Source organism: Vanacampus margaritifer, chromosome 12, assembly GCF_051991255.1.
Source record: "Vanacampus margaritifer isolate UIUO_Vmar chromosome 12, RoL_Vmar_1.0, whole genome shotgun sequence".
In the NCBI taxonomy this organism is placed as follows: Eukaryota; Metazoa; Chordata; class Actinopteri; order Syngnathiformes; family Syngnathidae; genus Vanacampus; species Vanacampus margaritifer.
The window spans coordinates 4,667,006-4,692,546 of NC_135443.1; the positions used below are offsets into that span (position 1 = coordinate 4,667,006).

At 44.3% G+C, this 25,541-nt stretch overlaps 2 protein-coding genes across 22 annotated transcripts in view; one reads left to right on the forward strand and one right to left on the reverse strand.

The window, feature by feature from the left end:
• LOC144061098 (methylated-DNA--protein-cysteine methyltransferase-like) overlaps positions 1-25,541 on the forward strand; it is a 237,800-nt gene that overhangs the window by 124,435 nt on the left and 87,824 nt on the right. For 17 of the 18 annotated variants that reach the window (XM_077581193.1, XM_077581192.1, XM_077581191.1 and 14 more), the window contains 2 exons: positions 4,221-4,360; positions 7,650-7,794. In XM_077581193.1, the coding sequence (XP_077437319.1) occupies positions 4,221-4,360; positions 7,650-7,766 (257 nt within the window). In that variant the 3' untranslated portion in view covers positions 7,767-7,794. Of the gene's footprint in view, positions 1-4,220; positions 4,361-7,649; positions 8,434-25,541 lie in introns of those variants that run through there. The other variant, XM_077581194.1, reaches the window with a different exon arrangement.
• LOC144061097 (transcription factor COE3) overlaps positions 18,005-25,541 on the reverse strand; it is a 95,477-nt gene continuing 87,940 nt past the window's right edge. For 2 of the 4 annotated variants that reach the window (XM_077581187.1, XM_077581186.1), the window contains exons 12-16: positions 22,395-22,460; positions 22,035-22,206; positions 21,219-21,404; positions 19,234-19,401; positions 18,005-18,167 (exon numbers count right to left, since the gene is read on the reverse strand). In XM_077581187.1, coding sequence (XP_077437313.1) covers positions 18,136-18,167; positions 19,234-19,401; positions 21,219-21,404; positions 22,035-22,206; positions 22,395-22,460 — 624 coding nt within the window. In that variant the 3' untranslated portion in view covers positions 18,005-18,135. The remainder of the gene's footprint in view (positions 18,168-19,233; positions 19,402-21,218; positions 21,405-22,034; positions 22,207-22,394; positions 22,461-25,541) is intronic. The other 2 variants (XM_077581190.1, XM_077581188.1) reach the window with 1 other exon arrangement.

The following is a 25,541-nucleotide window of genomic DNA, read 5'->3' on the forward strand; positions in this document are numbered from 1 at the left end:
CTCCGCGGAGACCCCCGTATACAGCTCCACAGTCCCGCGCTCCCGCAAAGGCAATGCAGAAATACATCAGGACCAATTACGATATCACCTTTCAGTGCGATTCCCTTCGCCACCAAGTGCTTGTGTACCAGCCCCGGGCTCTTTCAAATCGCATCTCATCTCAAGTCTTTGGGGTTTTAATTAAATTTCAGGATAGATGGAATTCTTCATTAGTACCTGATCTGAATAGGTGATTGTGCCGTGTTGCACCTCGCCTCCCTCGCCTGTTGTTTTGGGGCTCGGTAAATACAGGGTTTAGGGCCCGATTGCTCTCCGTAGTGGCAACCGCCGGCCACGCGTGGATAAAAATGTTAAATGTTTGCATCGAGAGTATTTGTCTTTTGAGGAAGGACAATAGAGGGATGTGTTGTTGTTTTTTCCGCTTAATTCATAAATATGAAGCTTTTGCGACTCGTGCCTGGGAAGCAAACCAGCCAGAAGAAATATAAAACAAGTTTAATCAGGTCATTACAATCTGTGACAAGCAACTTTTGTTTGCTCAGTTATCTTGCGGGAGAGCCTCAACGCGACAGCGCTCTCGCTACACTTGTCATGTAATATTGAGTTGTGACCTTCGCTTGAAGTGTTGCCATGTTTATTTACACGTTTCTGACAAAACAAGCCACTTTTCATATTAGCTGTCACCATATACCTGCGCCGCAGAGGTGACATGAAAGGAGAGCCGAGGTGCCGGTTTTTTTTTCCCCGCCGCGTCTTGACTGATTGTCAGACGCAACATCACACGCAAGTTTGGTCCTCTGAGGTACCGGGATGGCGAGTGCGCGCGCGTGTCATCCGCGCTCTTGCGTGTGTGCGTGTGTGCGCGTGTGCGCACCACCTCCAGGAAAACACAGACGCCATCGTGGGTTCTTAAAACGACGCATATTCTTATCTCATTAATTATACATCCATATGTAACAGACGAGAGGATCTTAGTCTCAGTAAGCGGCGCAGGGAACGTGCGGAAAGGTGGGGGGGGGGGGGGGTACGGTAGGTTGGTGGTTGCGGGCGAGGGGGGAGCTTACAGGGGCGCTCTTCAAAGCCCAGATGACTGCGTTCCTGCAGGAGCCCGAACCTCCCCCTGTGCACAGCGCAGGCCGAGATGAGACACTCACCAGGCCCGGCCCCTGTGATGTGGAGAGGAATTAGGGAAATGAACGTTTTCAGAATATCGAATAATCAGAGAATCATCAGCACCCCGTCAGCCTTCAAACGCGCCGATCCTTCAAGACTCCAGAGACACTTTGACTGGGAGTCAAAGTCTTCCCTCCCATTAGACACAAAGGATAATGAGGTAGCTGCATTTCCACCATTGTCGTTTTTTTTTCTCCTCTTTTTTTTTTTTTGTGCGCGCGCGCGCGACGAGGTGACTGTCAGCTAGAAGTCATCGCACTCAATCCATCATTAGCGCGCTTGATGGAATTCACTTTTATTGCGCGTCCTCCCCTCCCCTCTTCCAAATTGCTTTCATATCCAAAATAATGAGCAAATCAATCATAGGAGTCGATAACTTCATAATCGCCAGATCCCTTCGATCCGACTCGGCCCGCAGCCCTGCGCGCTCTATTACCTGGCATCCTGCTAGGTAATGACCTGTGACATAATTATGGGCATGTGTGTAAACTTTTATTTAAACAATTGACATCACTGCACCCCATCTAAAGAGGGTCCTGACCTCCGACACAGCTGTTTATGAAGTACGGGGCTGAGGGAACCGCCGCTCGCCGCAGAGTGACCCGAGCGGAGCGTCCGTCACCGACGCTGATGATGGCGCACACCGCAAAAAGGACAGTAGAAAATTAAAAACATTAAAAAAAAAAAATACGAGTAAAATAAGAAAATTATAGCTCCAAATAAGCAAAAATATCTGCCAACAGAACAAGACAATTTTACCTGTAAGATTTTGACAAATACGACAATCAACCTTAGCGGTCCTGAAAATAGTATTTTTTAGACTAAAACCAAGTAAAGTGTCAAGCAGGGACGTTACGAGTCCCATTTTTTTTTTTATTGTATATGGTATGACCAAGCCAGGAATTGAACCCACAACCTCCCAGTCTCAGGGTAGACGTTCTACCACTGAACTGCTACCGTATTTACTGGAAAGAGGAAAAAATAAGCTTGTTCAATATAACAAAAGAGCCACAAACTGATGATTTTTTTTTTTTTTACAAGAAAAATTCATGCTTACAATAAAGTAATACATTGCACTTTTGTCTGGTTGTTTTCACACATATTTTCCCTCATTTATCTTATTACTAGATTATGCAAAATCTTATAGACAATCCAATTTATGAAACCTCAGTTCAGGGCCTTTGATGTTGGTTAGTCATCTTAAAATGTGGAAAATGTTTCTCGTACTTAAAACTAGGCTGTTAACACTCAACGCCAAGACTGCTTGTTCAAATAAACTATCTTAAAATAAATAAATAGAATGATCTTGTCTAACAATCTTATTTTAAGTAAAAAAAATAACTTGTCAAGAGCAAAATAAGCAAATTTAGGTGAAATTAAATATCTTAATTAAGATTTCAGTTTTTGCAGTGCAATTCTTTCACCGTCTTACGGGGAAAAGAGGCTGCCTGGAATTAGTTGCGTTGGGTATAAGGTAAACAACAGCACGAGCTTGTTGCTGCTTTTGGGCAAAAAAAAGGCCAATTTTGGGTTGTTTGCAGGGAAGCGTCGACGCGGGATTTGTCACCGCGAAAGTCTGGGCAAACTGTCGTCTGCACATCAGTGACAAGGCGATATCAATATGCACATCATGCAGGGCAAAAGTGACTTGCTTTTGTGTGGGGGGGAGTAATGCATAAAAGAAATTTGGGGAGGCGGCGACAGGAGTGGTGGTTGGTGGTGGTGGTGGTGGGGGGGGGGTGTATCTTCCCTCGTCATAACATTGGCTCTGTCTAAGAGCCCGTCATCTCGTTGACAGCGTGATTATTACCTGAAAAATTATTAAACAGTACCTACGGGCCTTGTTGAAGACAAAGAACTCACATGGGTGCGCATCAATCAAACGTATCCCCTTTAGGTTTTACACTTATTCCCCCCAGTTTAGGCAAATTGCCTTGTTGGCGTGGCTTTGTGTAGCGGAGAGTGACTACGAGGTAGCGGAAAGGGAGCCTGGGGAGCGAAAGGATGTTCACTCTGTAGAAGTGAGACGGGGGTGTGACATGTTTTCACACAATGCCAATTTGGAGGGATTTCTCCTAGATCACTTGTCATGTGCTCTCTTAGACCATATAAATGAGAGAGAATGGGAGATCACTAATTGAATTTTCATGACTGAGTACACGCGCTTGTGTATACTCGACAAAGTTCACCCCCGCTTGATAACGAGACCATTGTTCCCCGCGTCGTGTTCGCTTGCGCGCAAAGTGTTGTTCGCTCGCTACAAAAGCTCGCCGTCGTCGGAGCGTCTCAAGGTTTTTTTTTTTTTTTTTCAAATACAGCGACTCTCTTTTTTTTCTCTCCTTTTTTATCAATCGCAGCCTACGCAAACACGCCTCGCTGCCACTGTCTGGTAATCCACGAGAAAAGAGAAAAAAAAGATAAAGCTACTGCTAAAGTGCTAATGAAATCAGAGCTGTTAATGTGGCCGGTTAAGCTGCGGATGATTTGAAGAATTCTGCCATTTAAGTGGAGATGATATAATGAATCTACTCTGAATAGAAAGCAATTAAAAGGACAAATTGGTCTGATTAACCTCAAAGTCATCCCGCTGCCACAAATGGTATGCAACATTCAAATTATTATTATTAAAAATCTGGAGCAGATTTGCCGTCTTTTTGGCCTCTCTTAATCCTTTTAAATGAAGGAGCCAACTTTTTTAATTTTAGCTGTGACCTTTCAGTGCATAACCTAGATTTTTTTTTTTTTTTTTTTTTCTCCTGCCATGGAAATAATTTTCCCACATCAGCTACTGTACCGCATTATTACTGGTGCTAAGGTCAAATGGAGGGACTTCCATGTGTTGAGATGGGAAGCGGGTAAAGCTTGATGGCAAATTCCACATAGATCAATGTGTCAAACTTTTGATTTGTGTACTTCAATGCAGCTGTCCATGTTGTGCTCTAAGTGGTAATTTTCCTGCTCATTTCTTGTCAACTCACATTGATTGATGAAATGAGGAAATCAGCTTTTCATGTGTTTTTTTTTTTTTTTTTCCTTTTTTCCTGCAGACACGTTCACCAGCCGCGTGCTGCACGTCCTGTTCAGAGACGTGAAAATCGGGGAGACGGTCTCCTACAAGCGCCTGGCTGAGATGGCGGGAAACCCCAGAGCGGCGCGGGCAGTGGGCGGGGCCATGAGAAAGAACCCGGTACGTGTGATTGACGGGTTTGCCGTTCCCACACATTTAGTGTGATGTGAAATTTACACTTACAAAAAAAAAAAAAAAAAAAAAAAAGAGTGATAATGAGACATTTTGACTTGAAATTTTAAATAATGAGCCAGTTATAGCCTATAATGAGTAAGTTGATTGATTAGTGTGGTGATGTGATTAGTGAGACATTAGGTATGATGATGAATAAGATTTAATGTAGTTTTAGTCATATTTGAAGAGCATAGTTGCAATCTAAACACACACAACCAATAGGCACAACTATATATAATTTAACAATATGCTTTAGTAATGTGTCTGTTTGTACTCTTTACTGTCTCATAATTTGGAGATGTTTCAAATGTTTTATTTTATGTACGAGCTAAATATATGTTCTCAAGATAAATGGGGGGGTCAGGGGTCATTTGAAATGACGACAGTACAGCTTGTGGACTGAGAAATGGAAAAGGGCCACCAGTTTGATACGCACTTCTGAAATAACAAATTTACTCAAATTACTTTTCATCAAAGGTGCAACAATTAATGGCAACTAATGGATTTTCAAATAAGTCGACTGTTTTGATGAATTTTCCGGATCCTCAGCAAATGTTCTCCGATTTTTGTAGCAGCAGATTCATTGTCTTCTGCAACTATCAGTTTTCAGGAAGTCAAAGACCAACATTTTTGTCTTTTTTTTTTTCCTGACATCTAACAGAGCAATTCATGATTTTGAGTAAAGAGATGAAAAGTTGTTTTTTCCAGCAAAATCATCAAATAATTGAAAAAAATAGACGGATACATCCAATATTAAAATAATCACTAGTTGCAGCCATATTTTTAATGATGTTATTGATTATGAATGACATCCATCTATACCCTGACCCTGATTCCGCTCCATATTCAATGATTTAACAAGGTAGGAAAGAGATAAATATCAATATCCAGCACTTTATTTACTTTGTTACAAATCTCTGCAAGTGTTTACATTTTCAGATGAATGAAATCACGTGTTCCATCAACGGGCGAGCTATTTTTATTGCAGGTTTGCGGGGCTACTCATGTGGCCCTTGGGGATTAAGCGCGGCCACCATGTTGGTAACCCCTGATATAAAGTAAAGCTATTCTACATCTTCAACCACCAAAATAAATAAATCCGACCTTTTAAACTCAGCATTTGTAACGGCAATACCGTATATTGTCTCTCATCGGTTTACCTTGTAGCTAAAAAAAAAAAAAAAAAATTGTGGCCATACAACATTTTGCTTTAATAAGCATCCACAGATAAAACAGTGCAGAAATAAATTCAAAAAAGTATTAAAAACTGTAACTCAATACGACACAAGTATTTCCAAGTCTTCCCCTCATGCAGGATGTGTTATTTAACAAGCATCCTGTTGGAAGCCCAGTCCAGGCCAGGCAAAGTAAACGGGCCCCCTCAGAGAACGGCAGACGAGGGAAAAGGAAAAGAAAAAGCCCACCTCCAGCACGGTTCTAAGCCCACACCTTTTGTCCCGCGTACACGCCGCTCTTTTACCTTTTTTTTTCCTCCGTAAATCTCACCGAGGAAGCTCGTCCCCGCACGTCTTTGGGCCGCGCGTGCCAAACGGAGGGCCAGAGGGCAAGTGGCGTGTCTCCTTTTGATTCCAACTCTTTGATCAAAAGGCCGTTTAGCGGCGCCCGTGTAGCGCTGTGGGCACCGCCGGTTAAGACGAGAGAAAATGTCTCGTACACAAATGTAGGCCCAGCCACATCTCCTTCCTGTCTTATATTATGTAACTTTTTTTTGTACATACTTTATTAGGTACACTAGCCAGTGGCATTGCTTCTGGATGGCTGAATAATATTCTCTCGTCATTTTTTTCTTTTTACACACACTCACACACACATTCACACACTTCTCCCCCTTTTGCTGAGGGAAGATGGGAGCCTGAGCCCTGAGCCACTGATACTGATCCAGAGTCAGATTGTCAGTGTCAATTACTTGTCAGCAGTGCCGCTCGGCTCGGGCTTCAGCTGCGAAAGAGCTCAGCGCGCTCAATCGATCCTCGCCTTCTCCATGGCACTCGTTCCTCACCAGGATTTGAGTATTGATAAGCCCGGCGTGGAGCATCCTCGCACATCCACCGCTTAAGCCCCACCCCCCAATCAGGAGGCAGATCCGAAAGGCCTTGAGGGGGTACCCTGCTCTTCTTCCAAACCCGGGGAACAATATTGATCTGAATACCGGAGCAGTATTTCTCTGTCTGCAAGGTTAATCCGGGGCTCGGAAAAGTTTTATTGCTGTTGATATGGGAGCGGGTTTAATGATGGATCTGAAGCGAAGCGCGCAGCACATGCAACTTTTATACGCGGCGGCAGCCATCAAGTTATGATCAACCAGAAATTACAGCCACGCCGCCGCCCGTTTGGCAGTGACATTTTTTTTTTTTTGTACATGTAACACCAATCAATGGAGGAGCTTTTGACGTGAAATAATTGCTGTGATTCATGGCGAGCGTCGCCGCCGCTCTTGTTGTGAATTTACAATGATCGAAGTCTTTTAGGCTGGCTTGTTTAATCTTTCTCCAGCCATTTAGTTTACAAAGAAGCCGGGACCCCCCCTGGCAGTCGCCTGCAATAAGTGTAAACGCTCCACCGACTTTCTCTTTTTAATGATCACAGGGTTATCAGATCTTAATGTTGACACCCTCTCGATTGAATATTCATCCTGCTGGTGTTTTTGCCCATTAATTTTTGATTGCTTCTTTGCTTTTCGCTTTTAAAGAGTGGGAAAACATTTATCGCCATAGACTGAGCCATCACCCCGAATGCGGGATTGCGCGCGATCAAACCAGACGTTTGTGTTGTGGCACTTTTTTTTTTGTTTTTGTTTTTACCGCGCTCGCAAAATTGCACGTTCGCATTGTCTGCGCGGCGGTTTACTTGAAAGTTGCACCGTTTATGCGGTAAATCACAGGCGCTTTCATACATAATACATTTCTAGCGGGAAGAGCTCGTCAAACGGAGGGACTCCTACCCGCCTATGTTCGACTTTTTGTTTTCACATATTTCCCTGTATTTACACTTCTTAAAAATTCAATTCTCTGCAGTGAATTGTTATATCGGGCTGGTTAAAATAAATACCAAAAATAAAAAAATAAAACAGGAAATATAATTGTACCTTTCCAGAAAAAGATAAGACATCAAAGTGTCTGGGCTTTTGCGTGTGGAGATGTGCTTGCACAACATTTGCAAAAGTTGCACGTCCGCTTCCTCGGGGATGAATTCCTCTTTTGTTTGCCCGTGCCAGATTCCGCTCATCATCCCCTGCCACCGAGTCATTTCGAGCAGTGGCCAGAGCGGCCCGTACATGAGCGGCAGGGGCGACCACCTCAAACAATGGCTGCTCGCCCACGAGGAAGGCTGACGCACGACCGACGCCAACTCAATATCAAGTACGAAGAGGAAAGACACACACACACACACACACACAAAAACAAACACATGCACCAAGTTGAGTGTAAATATTCAATTTAAATTCATTTTTAAAAATCTAAGAATAGAGATGCTTGCATAGTTAATGTGCTCGCGAGTTGTTGCCGAATTAGAATGTGCAAAAATAACTTAAACAGAGAACAGTAGGAATTACAAACATATGCTCCCGTGGGCCTCGGCTGCGTTTGCCAGATAGTGCTTGGAATGGTTTTTCTAAAGAGTTATTATTCCCTTAAAAATATGTCTCTCGCATTGTTGTTGTTGTTGTTATTATTATTTTTTTTCCTGAGAGCAGAATTAGTCTTTGTACCTCTCGTTGGTTTTTTAATTTCCTGCCAAGCGAGTGCTTTGTTCGACATCCAGTGATAAAGGCTCAGAATTTTGCCGCTACAAAGCTTTGTAGTGGAGTATTTGTTTAGTCTCCATTTAGATCTCATTGTTTGCTCTCGTCTTACTATCCACCTCCAGTGCTGATGATGTCTTATGCATTATATACGGCGCCTTTCAAATCGGCGCGTCTCCACGTGTCAAATTAGCGCCTTTCATCATTTTTAATTGTGTTTATTTACAATAAAAAAAAGTTGACTGCCTTGGGCTCATTTCCGATTAGGCGGCGTGTCTTTCTCACGTGTGTCTGTGCTCAGCCGCTCGCTGGCTTCTCCTCGCTGCTCTCTCCGAGCGGAGTGTTTTCCATTAGAGGGCAGTACAGAACGGCAAAACTGACGTGCAACATTTCAACCTGGAATTCATCCTTGTACATTTGATCCGGCAACTTACATGTTTATATGTTATTTTTATTTCCCCCGCATAAGCGCGTTTGATCCCTTTTTGAGAGGAATTATTTTATCTTGGAAGGACCATATGGAGGGGGGGCAGCAGGGAGTGTGTGTGTGTAAATGTGTGTGTATGGTTTGACTGAACATTTCCAATTCCCCCCCCTTTCAAGATCTTTTGTTGCGTTGACGCTTTCCTTCTTTTTTTCCCCCCTATTAAATAAATTCTTGATTCTCCTCACTGTCTAATGCAATTCCGGAGTGACCCTGACATGTCCATAGTTATTCCGACTCTGCGCGGCGCAGGTAGCCTAATAATCCACCCTCCCAAAATAACCTCGGCTCTAACCTTTCCTGATCCAATTCCAGTGGCCCTCCCCTTGAATACATTTCAACTTTTTCTTTTTTTTTTTTTTGCCGCATTTTTGAATCCCTCATCCAGACCGGCTCGCGCTGCCGCTGGAGCGCCAACGGTAAGCGTGGACGTCGGAGGCGGGCAGACGGGCAGATGAAGAATGAGAGCCGGTCTGCGCTTTCACAGAGGGCTAATGATGCCTGTGGTGACTACAGGCTACAGTCAGCCCCCTAACGAAGGGAGTTGTGACACAGCCACAAGGGGTCCCATTTAAGCCCGGCACACTCTGAAGTGCACTGTAAGCACCCTCCTTTTCTTTTTCTTTTTTTTTTTTTTTTCTCGTCTTTTTGCTTGTGGCTAACTAAATTCGGTGGAATGCTACAAATTTAGCAAGCAAGAGTTGCTGCTTGTGTGGAGCCGCTGAAAACAAGTCCAGCATCAAAGCGTCAGCCGTGCTGCCAGTAATTGGCCGTGTAATTGCTCAGGTACCCTAGGCAACGCTTTATATTAAATATTTCACACCTCCTTTTTTTTATTTTTTATTTGGAGTTTTCTTTTTTACACACCCTCTGATATATTGGTACGAGCGGGATTATTAGTGTTTTATTCTTTTTGGATAGCCAACATTCAGAATTCCATTAAAGGAGGCTGAGTCCATCTCATCATGCCAAAGCTTTAATTTTGCCCTAATATCGGCCCCCCGTTTCAGTGGGTGCACGTGCGCGCGCGGCCACGCGTGCTCATGTGCGCACATGTGCAAGTCCATATGTGTGTGGGTGAAGTGGATGATATTGAGTCTGACTTCATAAATCACCCAGACACTGATAAACTCCCCATGCACCCACACACCGCTAATGGGCAACCCTTAAGGAGTGTGAGTGTCTCGTGCGGCGTTTGATTCAACATTTATTAACCCCCCTCACACGCACACACATGGCATTGGCGCACACTCATTTGAGCCCCGCAAAGAATATATTTTGGTGGCGTCGCTAGTGTGAGTTCATAGTTTTGACCCGGCCGGGTTGCATTAATCACCGGCGGCCGTAGTGAGGAATATTTGAGCTTATAGCGGCCGCAACGACGGCATTTCCCAACATTGGTTTCCTTCTCATAACTTACATCCTGTCTCCAACTCCCCACTTCCCATCTCATATCCTGCCACCCCTCCTCATTATAGAACAATTTTCTCCCCCACATCAAATACAAACACACTCCATGCTTCCGTGTCTCGCTCCTTATAACAACCTGCTCCCCCTCGGTAGAAACGGGCAGCCACATCAGTGATTCATTCATAGCCACTTTTATTATTTCCAAGAAGTTTGCCAGCTTTAGAAAAAAAAAAAAAGAAGAAGAAGAAGGAATTAGAAAGTTTTTGGGAGCGCATTAGGCAAGCCGAGATCGGCGCGCCGCCGCTGCCGGGAAGCCGGAGGAGTGTTTGACATGCAGATAGTCAGCCGGTCCGACACAGGAATAGATAGCTCGCATAGACAGACCGAGGCTTGGCCGCGCTATCGGGTTTCCTCCCCCTCTTGTCTGCCTGCCGGGACCGGATGGCCTCGGAGGCCCTGACACCGAGGCAGCGTGCGGCCAGCCGCGACAGCTGCCGCAGCCGCCTCTAATACCGATTCGCGCCGCCATGCGACGCCGCCACTACAAAGAGCAATATCATCGCAAACATGGCATCCTTTGATGCCCTTGTAATGATCTTTGTGTTTTGAGAGGGAAAAAGCGCCGCGATTGGAGACTTGTCAGCCGTCTTTTTTTTTTGTGTGTGTGTGTGTGTGTGTGTGTGTGTGTGTGTGTGTGTGTTATTCTCTTAGAACAAAGAGCCCCCTGCTCTGTTTAGGATGCTCATGATGAGATGGAGCAGGATTAAATGAGAAAGTGGAGGAAACCCTGAGAGCTGAGAGCGTGCCAGTAACCTTGTATCAGTATGTCATTGTAACCTTGTGAACCCCAGAACAGAACCACGGTTCTCTAATTAGGACCGGCTGATGAAGGGGGCCGCATTACGTGGGAGCCTCTCCCGGCACGTATCAATCTGAGCGCGCGGCGCGGGAAGGAGAGCGTCTCCGCCTGGAGAAAGTGCAGGTCTAGCCTTGGTCCTGTTGACGGAGGGGGGGCGGCACTTCAGAAGGCTCCAGGACCCCGTGGCACCAGTCTCTCCAGTCCCCCAGACAGACCGGGAGCATCTGGGCTCTGTCAGCGCCTCTGGCCCCCGCAGACTTGCGATCTATATGACGGGGAAGGACTGGATCAGGGAGTGAGCGAGAGAGAGAGAGAGGGGGGGGAAAATACGAGCCAGATTCCTCAGCCTTGTGCAAAATGCTTGCCAGTTAGCATCATAGGTAGCGTGTGCGCGCGCGCGCGTGCGTGCGTGTACTCGCGCCGCACTGATAACAGGTCAGAGTGATTAATTTTGCATGATGGGAGATGGAGGCTATTGATTAGAGGCTAACGCCGGGAATAAGTCCTCTCTATAAATTGTCCAATTAAGTATTAATTAAAAGTGTGGCGCTGGAAATATTCAAAATAAAATAAATAACACATCACGGCGTATGCAGATTACATTGACAGAAATTATTCCAGAGATGTTTTTTGAAAGCGCCCTGTGATGTGAAGGCGTAGATGGAAGCTGATACGCGCACTTGCCAAGACTAATTAATCCATACACTAAATTAGGAATATAAATTGTAGTCCCGATTTAACAAGGTCAGTTTTAACTTCTCACTTTACACTTTATTTAACTGTGCAAGGGGGGGAGGGGCTGAAAAGACACCCTATCAATGTGTTTCGCTTATTATGATTGACGATTGATGATTAAGTCCTCCAGCTGACACACACCAGCAAAGCCGGTGAGTTGGAATTGGATGTGACACATACACAGTTCTGCGTGTTAGGTAATTCGTTGACGAGGGGCCAAATTCATTTATGGAACAGCGGTATTGGCAGGCGTGGACACTCTCTGCAAAAACAACGATAATCACAGAGGTTTGGCGCGGCGTGACAAGGACTCTTCAGGGAAAGGCCCTTACACGCCGCTTTGTTGGCCGAGACGTGGGGGGGAAACATCCGCCGCCGTTCCTAAAAATGAGAGTGACTCAGAGCGGGAACACGCTCGCTGCAAGGTGTGCGTGATGTTTTCAAGATGGAATGTGGAATCGGAGAGCTTAGGCGGAAAGTATTGTACGGATTTCTGTACATTTAAAAAAAAAAAGAAAAAAAAGTCTGAGAAATAAAACACAAGAGGGGAGCCATTTAATCTCCTTCCGCATTCCCCATTTTTCCTGCTAATGAGCCTTATTGACAATCAAACAGAAGCTGTCATCCCCCAGGATGCAACACTCCCATCCCCAGCCTGTTTGTCATAGTGTCCTGGCAATCAGAGGCGCCTGCAAGACCAGGCTGGCAGTTAGCGCTTCTCACAGCGGCGCTGCCTGAAAATGGCACACTTCCTGTAGAGTTGCAGCTGCCACCTCTGCTACTTCCATTACTTTCTATAGCATGCAGATGTTGTATCAACATTCCCTGCCAAGGGGGACTGCAATAACTGCGAGATTCATGCCATGTTTCAGAGGCACGTCAATTTCTCAAGTGGCGCAATTAAAGAGGGAAATGCAGCGCCGGGTTTCTCACGGGCGCTCAAATCGAAAAGAGCTTTTTTAAAAAAAAAATAATAATTTTCGCGCTTCATATAGGTTCCGAAATGCACCCGATTTTTTTTTTTACTGCCCTTTTCCTGAGTGGAGCAGTTGTGTGCGCCTTTTGTGCGGCGGACCTGTCGTGACCCACAGCGGATATGGAAATGGGGCGAAGGTTTTATGGGCCAAACGGATTGGACACAGTCGAGCTCAAGGGGCATGAATATTGGATGTTATTTCTGCTCCCTTTTTATGTAATCCATTGCCAATACATTATTAATAGATGATATCATATCCAGAAGTACTGGACAAAGCACTACAGAAGGGCCACTATGAAAGGAGCTCTTTTCTATATGGTGAGATCCAGGCAGTTATTTTATCACCGCGCCCGACCGGGCAACATTTCGGGAGCCGTTTTGGGGATGAGGTGACGTTCATAAAAGGGGGAAAATCGCTTGAACGCCAACGCTTCTGCCGAGGTAAAAAAAATTTGCGTTTGTGGATTTGGAATTCACTGCAACATTAATGAAGTATCAAATGACACCCAAATTCAAGTTTAATGGCTCTTCCAAACGCGCCGGGATACTTTGCTCACCCTTTCTTGACTGCGCCGAGTGAAGTGGAAATCTTTTGTACGGATCTAGTTTTCGCTGCAAAGCTGGCGTCCCGGCGTGTCGTTGGAGCAGGGGAGCGGCGTACTGTATTATCAGACGTTCCCATTCACACACAGACTATTTAAAAAAAAAAAAAAAAAACGGGGGAAAAAAGGGTCAAAGCCCTTGTTTTGATGTGGAATTGTTCAAAAAAAGGTCAGCCCTCTTTATGTCGTCTCAAAAGTTGTGATCCCAGGTTGTGCAGTCAAAGCACTTGCATCCCACTACAGTATCTAAACTCCCACTCCACCCCCCCCCCCAACTTGCCCTCACTCAGCATTTAACAGCCAATCCCTAAAAAAAAAAGACCTCCTCAGCACCGCCCACCCAGCAGCCAAGATAAACTATTGTCATGCTATTTTAGTTTGATGGGCCCTTGTCTGGACACGCATTGGCACAAAAGGTACGACCACAGCAACATCCATTAAAAAGTCAACCTATAACCTCCTCAATAACGCCGACACGGGGAAGCGGATGCGTCAACTAATATTCCCCTTTTAAGGTCAGCCGGAATTGTTTTTCCTCCTGGGAAAGTGCAGATTGATAAAGCGCAAACAAAAAAAAAAAAAGCTCTTTTCTGAATGCTTGTCCTCCATGGCCCGGCTGAAGGTTTCATTCCTTTATACCGCGCAGCCCAATTCCCAGCATGCACGGCCATTGTGGCTCTTTCAGCTGGCGCTCTCCATTGACTGGCTCATTGTCCGGCCGCCCTTTTGTGCGCGGGCTATCACCCCGGCGCAATCTTTCACCTGAACAGCCTCGCCGATGGTCACCTAAAGGGGCCGAGTCACCCGTGGAGACGCCGCGATTAACCCGGGCCCGCTAATGAAGAAATATTTATTGTCGTGGATCGGCTCCAGTAAATCTACTGCGGGGGCTGGATAATAACGTGGCGGATTTCAGAGTTGTAATACTTTTTTTTTTTTTTTTAAATTGTTATTATTTTCACTTTCCTTTCTTTTCTTTGGTCCTTCCTCGGGTCTCCCGACGGCCTCACGACTCTGGCTGGAAGTCTTCGGTTTAGGTGAACGGTATGGGATTTTTTTAATAGGTTTTAGGTGAACTAATGAATACACGCACGCACATAAACATACTCACCCACATACAAAAAAAACACACAAAAAAAAAAAGAGAGCAATGATGATGACATGTCAAATCGGTACAATTACTGAATGAACAATACTGAACTCCAGGGAAAAAAAAAAAAATATATATATTTTTAAATATAACAATCCACGAGCAGATGTTTGAAGCGCGGCCCTCGGCAAGTCCAGTTAAGATCGATATTGCTTTCAATATTTCTCTCCTTTGACAGATAAGCACTACTGAGGGCGAGTCTTGATAAGAGTGGCAAACGTACGGACGTGGCGAGCCGCGCTCCCTTTTGATTGCGTGACCCCGGTCACCTTTCGCCAGCGTGGGGAGGGAGGCGGCTGCACGCTACGGCGGAGAGGGGGGGTCTGTCAGGCTCTGGTTATGGGGCATTATTGACCCGGGATTTATAAATATTTAATGCACACATTAAGATCATGGCGGAGGGTGGCCATTAGAGTTCTCCAATAAAGAGGCTCTCAGAATGATTGAGTGGCGTGGCCGAGCTGGCCGGACACGCCGAGGAAACCTGCTGAGACGATGGAGTGCAACCTCCAGCCTGCCTGCGAGCGCTTAAAATTGGCAACAACTGAGCAAACATGTCATTTTTGATTGTACTTTCACCCTCACAACTTGTCTGTTTTTTTTTTTTTGTTTGTTTTTTACCTCCTCCCCCCCTCCTTTTTCTGCTCAGCTGGGCTGGCTATTGTTCCCGCCATGGCAGTTGGTGCCAGGGTTTAATTTACAGCCACGCTCCGGCTAAATGTACAGTTTGCGCATTTTCCAACCCGAGCAAGATTTTTGTCATGAATAATAGAGACAGCGGTAAGCAAAGGCGATAGATCCGACGGCGTATCCGAAACAGATAATGCAATGTCAGGACGCTATTGTTATCAGACACTTTGGATTATCGAGGGAATGATTTGAGGCTAGCAGGCGATCGCGGCTGAAAATTAAATTGCTCTTTTGAGGGCGTCTGTCCTTTTTTTTTTTTTTTTTTTTTTGCGCTATCAGCAGCCCCCCCCTTCTGACTATCTGCGTCCGCGCACGCCGCTTGACATAATAAGCTGCGATATGCTGATTGGCACTCAGGTTGCCGCCACTTAATTGTGCATTAAAAGGAGAGGTGGCCGAGGACAATGTTGCCTTGATGGGAAATTGACATTTTGTGACCTGCTTCTCGCTGCACGTTAGGACGCCAGATAAGACGCACTCTTGTTTTTAGGGAGAACCCCCCCACCACCACCACCTCCCTCGAAAACACTCCTCTCCTCCTGTTTGACCCACTTGATGAGTATAGATTTCACAGTGGTCCCCCACCCACCCTCCTTTCAGCTCGCAAACTATAAGGGGTTCAAAACGATACCAGCTCTTATAGACAAAGGATAACCTTGCTCTTTCAATGTATTGATTCTTTATTAACTAGGTGGCTTAATGCAATGAAATGAGGGATTTGAATGAGCCCCATTTGGGGTGCTTTGAATAAGAAGCTGCTGCTGTTTATGAATGACTACAATGCGGCTTTGAAGCGGCAGGAGGATCTCACAATGTCAGACAAGAGCGCGAGTTTTTTTTTTTTTTTTGGGGTGGAGGTGACACCTTAACACATAACACGACATCAACTCAACCGTGCGCCTCGTCCTCCTGGTGGTCCGTTTGAGTGCTTGCTCACACTCAAGACGTCTGCAGCGTAGGGCCAAAGTGTGTGTGTGTGTTTTTTTTTTTTGTTTTCGTTTGATTTTACTTGCAACGTTTTAATAAAACATCATGTTTCCATTCCAAATGTTGACATTTTTAATGTTTCTCCCCTGTAAACACGTGTAAGCTATGTGGCAGAGTCATAAGTGGTGAGTAAAAATGACTTCTTTACATTCTACAAAACAGAAAAATAATACAACCACAAATGGAGCCTGTGATTTTTTTTTTTGTTTTTTTTTTTGTTGTTTTTGTTTTTTTTATCTCCAAGGTTGTCCCTCATGCACATTAGTCTTCTATTGGATCTTAACAACTATCATATGGGTCACAAACAATTTATTTTGACAATACAACCAACAAAGTTTTCTCCAAAATGGTCTGTATAGATAATTTAAAATCAATATAAAAATAAACAATGAAGTTTGACTTCCCCTTTAAAAAAAAAAATAAAATAAAAAAAAAAATGGACAAGAGAGTCTTGACGGAGTAACACAAGTTTTGGAGAATACACATGAAATATATGCACATTGCATTTCATCAAATACAAAAAAGAAAAGAAATGAAGGCAACATTTCTTGGCTGAATTATCTGTGCTGCATCACTATATTAAGGGCAATGACGATTAATACATACATAATGAAAAGCAATATACAAAATTTCAGAGATAAATACATTATTTATAGTTGATATGTTACAAAATTTCCCTCAGTGAGCGCAAGTGTGTGTTGGAACAGAAATATGACGATGAACTACTTTACGCCTACTTTCTCAATGGATTTGCTTTTGTAACTTTTTTTTTTTTTTTGGGACATTTTTTTTTTTGGTGTGTTGATCTAAAAGAACATGAAAAAGACAGATGTATAAATATTTAGCACAAGTTTGGCAATATCACAATAGTCTACCATTTTTTTTTTTTTTTTTTTTTAACCACATATAAAACACATAAGGGAATTGGAGCTATAGAAGGGAGAGAGACTGCTCCTCATCAACAAGAAACAGACTTCACAGTAGCCTAGGAATGCATTAATATACAGTGCTAGCAAAAAAGTTGAAAAACATGGCAAAACACACTTGCTTAAAAGGAAGCTCTAGACATGGAAGTACATCATATTCATCAACAGAGCAGTGTTTTGTACACGTCAGTGTGCTTGTTGAGTCAAAGAGGATTTTTTTTTAACCATTTGAAGATGATTTTTTTTTTTTTTCCCTAGCTACAATAAATTACAAAATTTAAGTTAAAATGCAGGAATGAAACATGGTACAACTTCAACCGCCCGGCCCCGCCCCCTACTTTCCCCGCCCTCCCTCGTCACTTCAGGATCAATTAACTACATTATATATCTCTTATAATTTCCAGTTGAAACGGTCTTGGCCCCCTGTGTGTATGTGTGTGTGTGTGTGTGTGTGTTTTTTTTTTTTTGTTCCTCACATTTAAAAATACAAAAAAAGTCACATTATAAAGACGCACAACTCTTGTGTGTGGATCTATTAAAAGAGAGTCGGAACGAGAAGAAGAACAGAAAAGAAAAGCAATTTTCTGAGGCAAACGAGTTCATTGGCAAATGTACTGTACATCAGTGTTTTGAACTGTACAACGGTGAGTCCACAGAGTCCCCTTCCATTATTGAACGCCGCGTGGTCGATCGGACGGATCCAAGGCCGAAGCGCGAGCCGACAGGTATACAAAATAAAAAAAACCTTCATCATCCCGTGTCCTCGTCAAGGGTGATGATAGAATGCGGGGGCGGGGAAAAAACACGAAACAAAAACAAACCCAAAAAAAAAAAAAGTCCCACAGAAAAAGAAAAAAAATATATGCTTCCTCGTGAGATCCTTTTTCTTCTGCGGGGTTGTTAAAAGTCATTTTGAAAAGATTCTTCTTCTTTTTTTTTTCTCCCCCTCCATCTTTAAAAAAAAAAAAAAAAAAAAAAAAAAAAAAAAAAAAAAAAAGCAGTCGACTATACATGGCACAAGCGTTTTTTTTTTTTTTTGGGGGGCTGTTGTGTGCCAAAGGGGGTGTGGGAGGGGGGGGGGGGTTGGGGGCGTGTCCTGTGAAAGTGGTAGACTGGTGCTTGAGATGATGAAAGTGCATTTACATTGGTGGGACGACCAGGCCGGACATGGCTGAGAAAAAAAGAGGAAAGAGACGATTAGTCTATCAAGCTTCAAATAAGAGCTGGAAATAAATGCAATGAAATAGTGCATCTGTGTGTGTGCGTGCGTGTGTGTGTGTGTGTGTGTGTGTGTGTCGGCCGTTCCTGCGAGTGTTTGCCTGCAGCTGCGCGCCCTCCTGGTGGGTCGAGACTTTGTTAAGCTCCCTCCCGCTCTGACATTTCAGCCCCCAGCACGCCGGCCTTGCTCACGTGTGATATTTCCACTCGGGCGTCGAGGCGGCGGCGGCGGCGGCGGCAAACAAGCGGCCCGACGCTCCGGGGAGGTGAAGACCAACTGGCGCGGTCACTTCCCACAATCCCGCGCTCCTCAGACCCGCCCTAATCCCAACCTCGCTCTTGATGTGCGACGATGCGCCGTCTCGGAGAAAGATTAGCCGCGATCAAAGGTAGCTTCGGCGATTGTAGCGAGACCATCTGCTGGCGCCGTCATTAGCGACTGCACCTCCACCCGGAGAGTTTATATATGCGCCACTTTGCGCACGTTTTAACAATTAGGCGACTACTGAACTGCCGGGAATGATATATTATTATATTGCTGCGAGTGTATTTGTAGAGTCATGCTTGGAATGCTTTTAAGTTTGCCGGCGCAGATGATGGCGAGGCATTGCTCATTAATTTCTGCACAACATGTATTAATAAGTATGAACGTGTTGCGAGATGAACTTTAATTTCCCACTTCATTAAGCCCAATGTTATTAATCTTGGGGCCGCGCACGCGACGGCTTTGCTTGTTTTCGAACCAATCACGTCGCTGGTGACGCGCGCACTCACAAAACCTAATAAACATAATTACCGAAAACAATTCTGGCGAGCGTCTCCTCGTCGGCGGCGATCATCCTTACCGAAGGGCAGCGAGGGGGTCCGTGTCGTGTAAAATGAGTCGTGTGTGTGTGTGTGGGTGTGTGCGTGTGGGTGTGGGTGCGTGCGTGGGTGCGTGCGTGTGCGTGTATGCATATGTGCGTGATGTGTAAATTGGCCTGTCAAAATGCATATATGTGTAATGATTAATCCCTCACCAAACCGGACAGAGGCCTGAGCAGCAGTATCTGACCAGTAGTCCGTAGGGAAAGGATGAGGGGGTGAGGGGGGCTCACCTTGCAGTCCGTTGCCGTTGGCGCTGGTGCAGGAGGGGGGTGGGGAGGCCTGGGGTCGGACCACAGGGGCGAAGGCGCTCTTTTGTTTAACTGCGGAGACGACAGGGAGGGAAGAGGGGCAGGAGGGCGGGTGAGAGTGAGAACGTGCTGTGAGTAGTGCTTAGAGAGGGAGAGGGCAGTTGAGGTAAGGCTGGGGTAATGTTACTTTGGGGGTCGGGGGCAGGGAGGTGGGGGGGCGGGGGGAGCAAATCAGTACTTACACGCTCCTACTTTGCTCAAATTGTCTGGTAGAATGAGTTTGAAAAACATGTGCCAAATACAAATGGAATGACCAAGACTGGATGATACTTACCTTGTGACTATGGTTGAATTGAGTCATTGAAATTAATACATCACCAGAATCTCATCTTTGATTTATTTGAACACACAAAAGATTACAAAAAATATAATATAATCCTTCACAGGTCTGCATGTAAAAATGATGCCAGTATTCGCCCCCCTGAAAAACCCAGCAGTGATTTAAGTTTTTTTCTTTGTGAGATATCAACGCGCGGGAGGACACAGAAGCAAGTTTTTTTTTTTTTTTATATGCACAAATGACATACATGCGGTTCTACAATATTTCAGCAGTGTTTTGGTCGGTTTGAGGGGACCGACCCTCTCCTCCAGTGAAGTTGAATTAGTAGAGCTTCGCTGGCAAACTAAGTGAAAAACAAAAATGTCATGGAAAGTAGAGAGACCGATAAAAAAAAAAAAAAAAAGATTTGACAACCGATAATCGATATTTGGTGCCCAAAATAATTTTCACTTAACAAGAAAATATTTGGAAAAAAAAAATCTAATTAAATTTGTTGACATTTTTTAAGCATATGTTTATTGAACAACTTTAAATATTTGCTAAATATTGTTTTGTTCTGTTTTTTCATCTTTTGTTTTAAAGGGGTACTTGACTCATTGAGCCTTTTTCAGCAGTAAACAGTCCATAATTAATTTGATGACTTCATTACTGAAGATGACATCACCTGTGGGTGAACAACCAATCACGGCTCACCTGTTTTCTGGGTATGGTCAGCAAACTGTGCCGTGATTGGTCGTTAGCTATTTCCTCATTAGTTGTGATGTCATCTTCAGTCGACAGCAAGTGGCAAATATAGTTCTTAAAGATATTAATTGTTCATGAAAAATAATTAAGTTAGACAAAATATTATATTCTTACTGTTGAAAATGCCTCAATGAGTCAAGTATCTCTCAGTGGCATTAGCATGTCTTGAAAAATAAAATAAAAATATTAAACAAGTAAATAGTTTCCCAAAATTTCAAAATTTTGCGAATGTTGAATTTTTGCTTATCTTAGTTTTAATTTCAAACAAAAACGTTACCATCTGTGATGAAGTTAACTGAAAATGTAAATAAATACTTCCCTGAAGTTAACACAGTTTTAAGTTGATCTATTATGACTAATCGAAAAGGCAGATATTCACCAAAATGCTGAATATCTGCGCCGACAATCGGCGATAATCTATCCCTAATGGAAAGTCTTTTTTTTTGTGTAATCCTCATCCCCAACTGACAACAAAATGTAGCCACTTAATTATGCGGCAGTTATCGATGAGTCGTTAAAGAATGCGACTCCGATACTGAACACACAAGTTGAACAACCCGACAGCGAAAAATAACAACCGTCCAATTTCGGGCATTGCATATAACATTGAAATCAATAAAAAAAAAAAAAAGCTTCTTAATCTTAACTATGCGTGTTCCGAGAAGTACTCGGAAAGGGGCAGCAATACATTAACAGTAGCGGCAACGTCCTGTCGCCAGTGATTCATTGAGGCGAAAACCAATGTGGGAACTGGAATTCAATCAGCAGCGCTTTAGCGCGACGGCGGCGGCGGCGAGCTACTCACTTCCATACGGGGAGTTGGCAGAGGATCCGTTGAGGAACCCCGGGGAGCTCGGCACTCCCAGGTTCATGCCGGCATTGCCGTAGCCATTCATGCTGTTGCTGACGGTGTTGTAGCTCGACTGTTGTGGGGTGCTGCTGGAGATGTAGCCCCGGGGGGACACGCTGCTGGTGTTCCGGCTGTAGCCCACTGCATAGCGAGGAAGAAGCGGGTGGGCGGGGGTAGAAAAAGGATTTGTTCATTGTGCTTTTAGCAGTGAAATTTACAGCTGCAATCAAATATATATATTTTTATATCAGCTCATACTGCAGATGGCGCTTTAATAAGAAGAGAGGTTTGGACTTAATTGGGGGCTTTAACAGCCTATATTGTTGTGAGTCGGAGCAGTTATTCAAAAATGTGGATTTCTATCCGTTTTATCTTTTTTAACTCTTTGACTGCCAGACGTTTTCAGAAAAGGGATGCCGTGGGTGCCAGCCGATTTTAAGCATTTTGACTGATCTTTCAAGGTCCACAGAAAATTATGTGTTTGGACTATGGAAACACACATACTACCAAAAAAAAGATTGGACTCTCATCTTTCATCAGAAAAAAAAAAGTTTGTTTCTACCTTATTCCGTTTTTCAGTAATCCGCAATAGAAAATGGTTAGTTTCACCTCTGTTTTGAAACAAACGTCTTTGGCACTCCTCCATAGGATTTTACTAAACGTTATTTAACGTCTTTGGCAGTCAAAGAGTTAATGAGAAAAAGTAGTGGGCATTTGTCTGCCTTGCGGAACCTCCCCCGACCACACGTTCGGGAGCCGCCCATCACATACCTTGGTCGTTCCCTTGTGACTCAGACACGTTGACGGCGAGCTGGCTGCTGAAAGAGTTAACTCCCATCATGCCGTGGGAGGCTGAGTTGGCGAGGGAGGGGATCTGGTTGTGGTTGCGGGGAACGCTGTACAGGGCCTCGGCGATGTCAGCTGCCCTCTTCAGAATGATCTCCTGAGAAGCGCAGGGGAGGGAAGGCAAAGGTTTTTCAGTTTCCTTTTTTAAAGCGGCGCCACCGCTTTGATGCCTGCTTCGCGGCTATATGCTTGAGCTCGCATCTGGCGCCGGATATAGTGGTGCGGAAAATCCCCTATGGTGATGCTCTGGATAAATTTCTCATTTATTTACGTACGGATACTGACCTGATTGTTGTGGGGCATCCCATACAGGGCCTCCACGAGGTCAGCCGCCCTCTTCAGTAGCACCTCCTGGTGAAGGGAGAGGAAAACGCTAAGAGTCCATACAGTCATGTATAGGGATGCACGATAATAGCTATTTTGTCAAAACAAGATTGTCATGTTTTAAAAAAAAAAAAGCTGAGGGTAACATTTTAGGGAGACGGTAAAGAAAGCCCACACTGGCGACTGCCATATCGCCATGATGCATCTTCTGTGAACAAGAGGTCGCGCGCATTATGATGTCACAAATATGCGACACTACCTTAGGAAAGGGAAGGGGTTGAGGAGTTGGGCACAACAAGATGCACCAACGTGTCTAATATTTGCGGATTTCTTTATTATCTGGTTTATCTGTGTGACGTCAAATTGGTCGATAATTGCCGATTATTATCGGCTGATTTCTTTATGATCTTGTTTATCTGTTTGACGTCAAATTTGTCGATAATTGGCAATAATTATCTGCAAATTTCTTTATGGTTTATCTGTTTGACGTCAAATTGGTCGATAATTGCCGATTATTATCGGCTGATTTCTTTATTATCTTGTTTATCTGTTTGACGTCAAATTGGTGGATAATTGCCAATAATTATCTGCAAATTTCTTTATGGTTTATCCGTTTGACGTCAAATTTGTCGATAATTGCCGATTATTATTGGCTGATTTCTTTATGGTTTATCTGTTTGACGTCAAATTGGTCGATAATTGACGATTATTATTGGCTGATTTCTTTATGATCTTGTTTATCTGTTTGACGTCAAATTCGTCGATAATTGGCAATAATTATCTGCAAATTTCTTTATGGTTTATCTGTTTGACGTCAAATTGGTCGATAATTGCCGATTATTATCAACTGATTTCTTTATGATCTTGTTTATCTGTTTGACATCAAATTGGTGGATAATTGCCAATAATTATCGGCAGATTTCTATATGGTTTATCCGTTTGACGTCAAATTTGTCGATAATTGCCGATTATTATCGGCTGATTTCTTTATGGTTTATCCGTTTGACGTCAAATTGGTCGATAATTGCCGATTATTATCGGCTGATTTCTTTATTATCTTGTTTATCTGTTTGACGTCAAATTAGTCGATAATTATCGGCAGATTTCTTTATGGTTTATCTGTTTGACGTCAAATTGGTCGATAATTGCCGATTATTATCAGCTGATTTCTTTATTATCTGTTTGACGTCAAATTGGTTGATAATTGCCAACAATTATCGACAGATTTCTTTATGGTTTATCCGTTTGACGTCAAATTGGTTGATAATTGCCGATAATTATCGGCAGATTTCTTTATGGTTTATCTGTTTGACGTCAAATTGGTCGATAATTGCCGATTATTATCGGCCACCAATATCATCGCGCATCTCTCGCAATGAAGAGCATCGGAAACATTACACAGCAGGCCGCGTCGGGTTCTTCCTGGCCGGCAAAAATGAGGAGCGGTGCTGTTTTAAGAGGCGGCGCGCCTTCATTTACACACTACTTTACTCCTCCCATGCATGCAGAGCGGTGAATAATGTTCCCTATCTTAATTAAACCGGCATAGTCCTTTAAAAACAACACCTCACGCCTGATTCCGGGCTTCCAGAGTTCAGCGCCGAGGCCCCTCTCCTCAGAACAATAAAGTGAATTAGCTCTGGGTTAATCTAGTTCTGTTGTAATGACATTAAGGAATTTTTCAATTAACCTCTTTGACTGGCTGCTGCAAAGGACTTCACAAATGACTTCCCATCCGGCAGGAGCTGGTGGGTGCCGGGTGCGGGTGCCTTGGGGACACGGATGCTCAGGATGTGGTCTTATCCATGTCTGCACGCTTGCCCCCGCTTGACAATGCGGATTAGCTGTGTTGCTTTGGCTCTTAACACTGAAAATGAGTTGGCCCCGGATCCCGTCGGCGCCGCTCCGTTCCGGGCTGCGGGCGAGGTGGCGGGTTTTGGCCCGCTTGTCGTGTCTTTATCTTCTCTTTGAATTTGCCACTTACAATTAAATCCCTCTCAAGCAAGCAGACTGCTCTCTTTGCTTTTATAATACGGGAGGCAATATGCTGCGAGCAAACCCTCTTGTCCTTTTTTTCGAGTGCATTCGAGCCGCCGCCCCCCCCAAAACGTTTGCTTGTTGTCACCTGCTGTAAAGCGGAGATTTGTTGACCGGGCTCTTAGAACCCCCCCCACCCCACGCTTAAAAGCAATGCAAATCTGTCAGCAGAAACATCTCAGATGGCGCTTGTTTTCTTCCCAAATTCACTGTGTTTTCTTTTGCGGGCTTCGGTAATTTGTCTGAAGTGTTCCATCACTTGGCAATGGCGGTTGCGGGATTAAGACGGCAGCTGCCGTAAATGAATGTAAACACAGCCTCGGCGCCTTCAAACGCCGGCCTCCTCCAACGCTTGGCCTGCGTTCGCCAGCCGCCGCCGCCGCGTATGTGGCGCCGCCGCCGTGTTTACGCCGCCTTTCATCCTGAGAAGCATATCTCGCTCGGCCCTTGATTTATCAAGATGAATCACCGTAGAAGCCACTTCCAGCATACGCCGCGCTTTCTTATAGAAACATATCGCTTAATCCAGCCCAAGTTACCGGATGGGTGGTTCTTAGAATGGGCATTTACCTCCGAAATTGGCGTGTATGCTCAACGTCGCATGCATCTAGTTTGCATACAAATAAAGAATTACGCTTGTCGTGCGGCAGGTAGGCTAAATGAGAGGACCAGCTGTCTTGATGTGTTCTCATCAGGCAGAACAGATTTCTCCCGCGCTCGCTGAGTGAGATAAAGTGCCTTTTCGTTCTCTTTTTGTCTGCGCTTAATAATTACCAATAATCTATTCTATCATATTTCAAGCTCTCCTACATGCCTCTCAATTTTAAGCAACAATTAAAGCAATTAAGAGCGTCTCGCACGCGGGCCATGTTTCATTCCCTGTAAAAACGTTCCCGCCGCTCCTTGCCCATATGGCGCTTTGCGGCAGTGACATAAGGACAGCTTGGGAAGAGGGGGAGAAAGAAAAAAAAAAAAAAAGAAGAGGAGAGGAGGAGAGGAAACGATATTGCCTCTCATCCTTAATCTGTCGTTTACCGCGCGGCGTCTTAACTAACCGAGCCGACTGGCGGG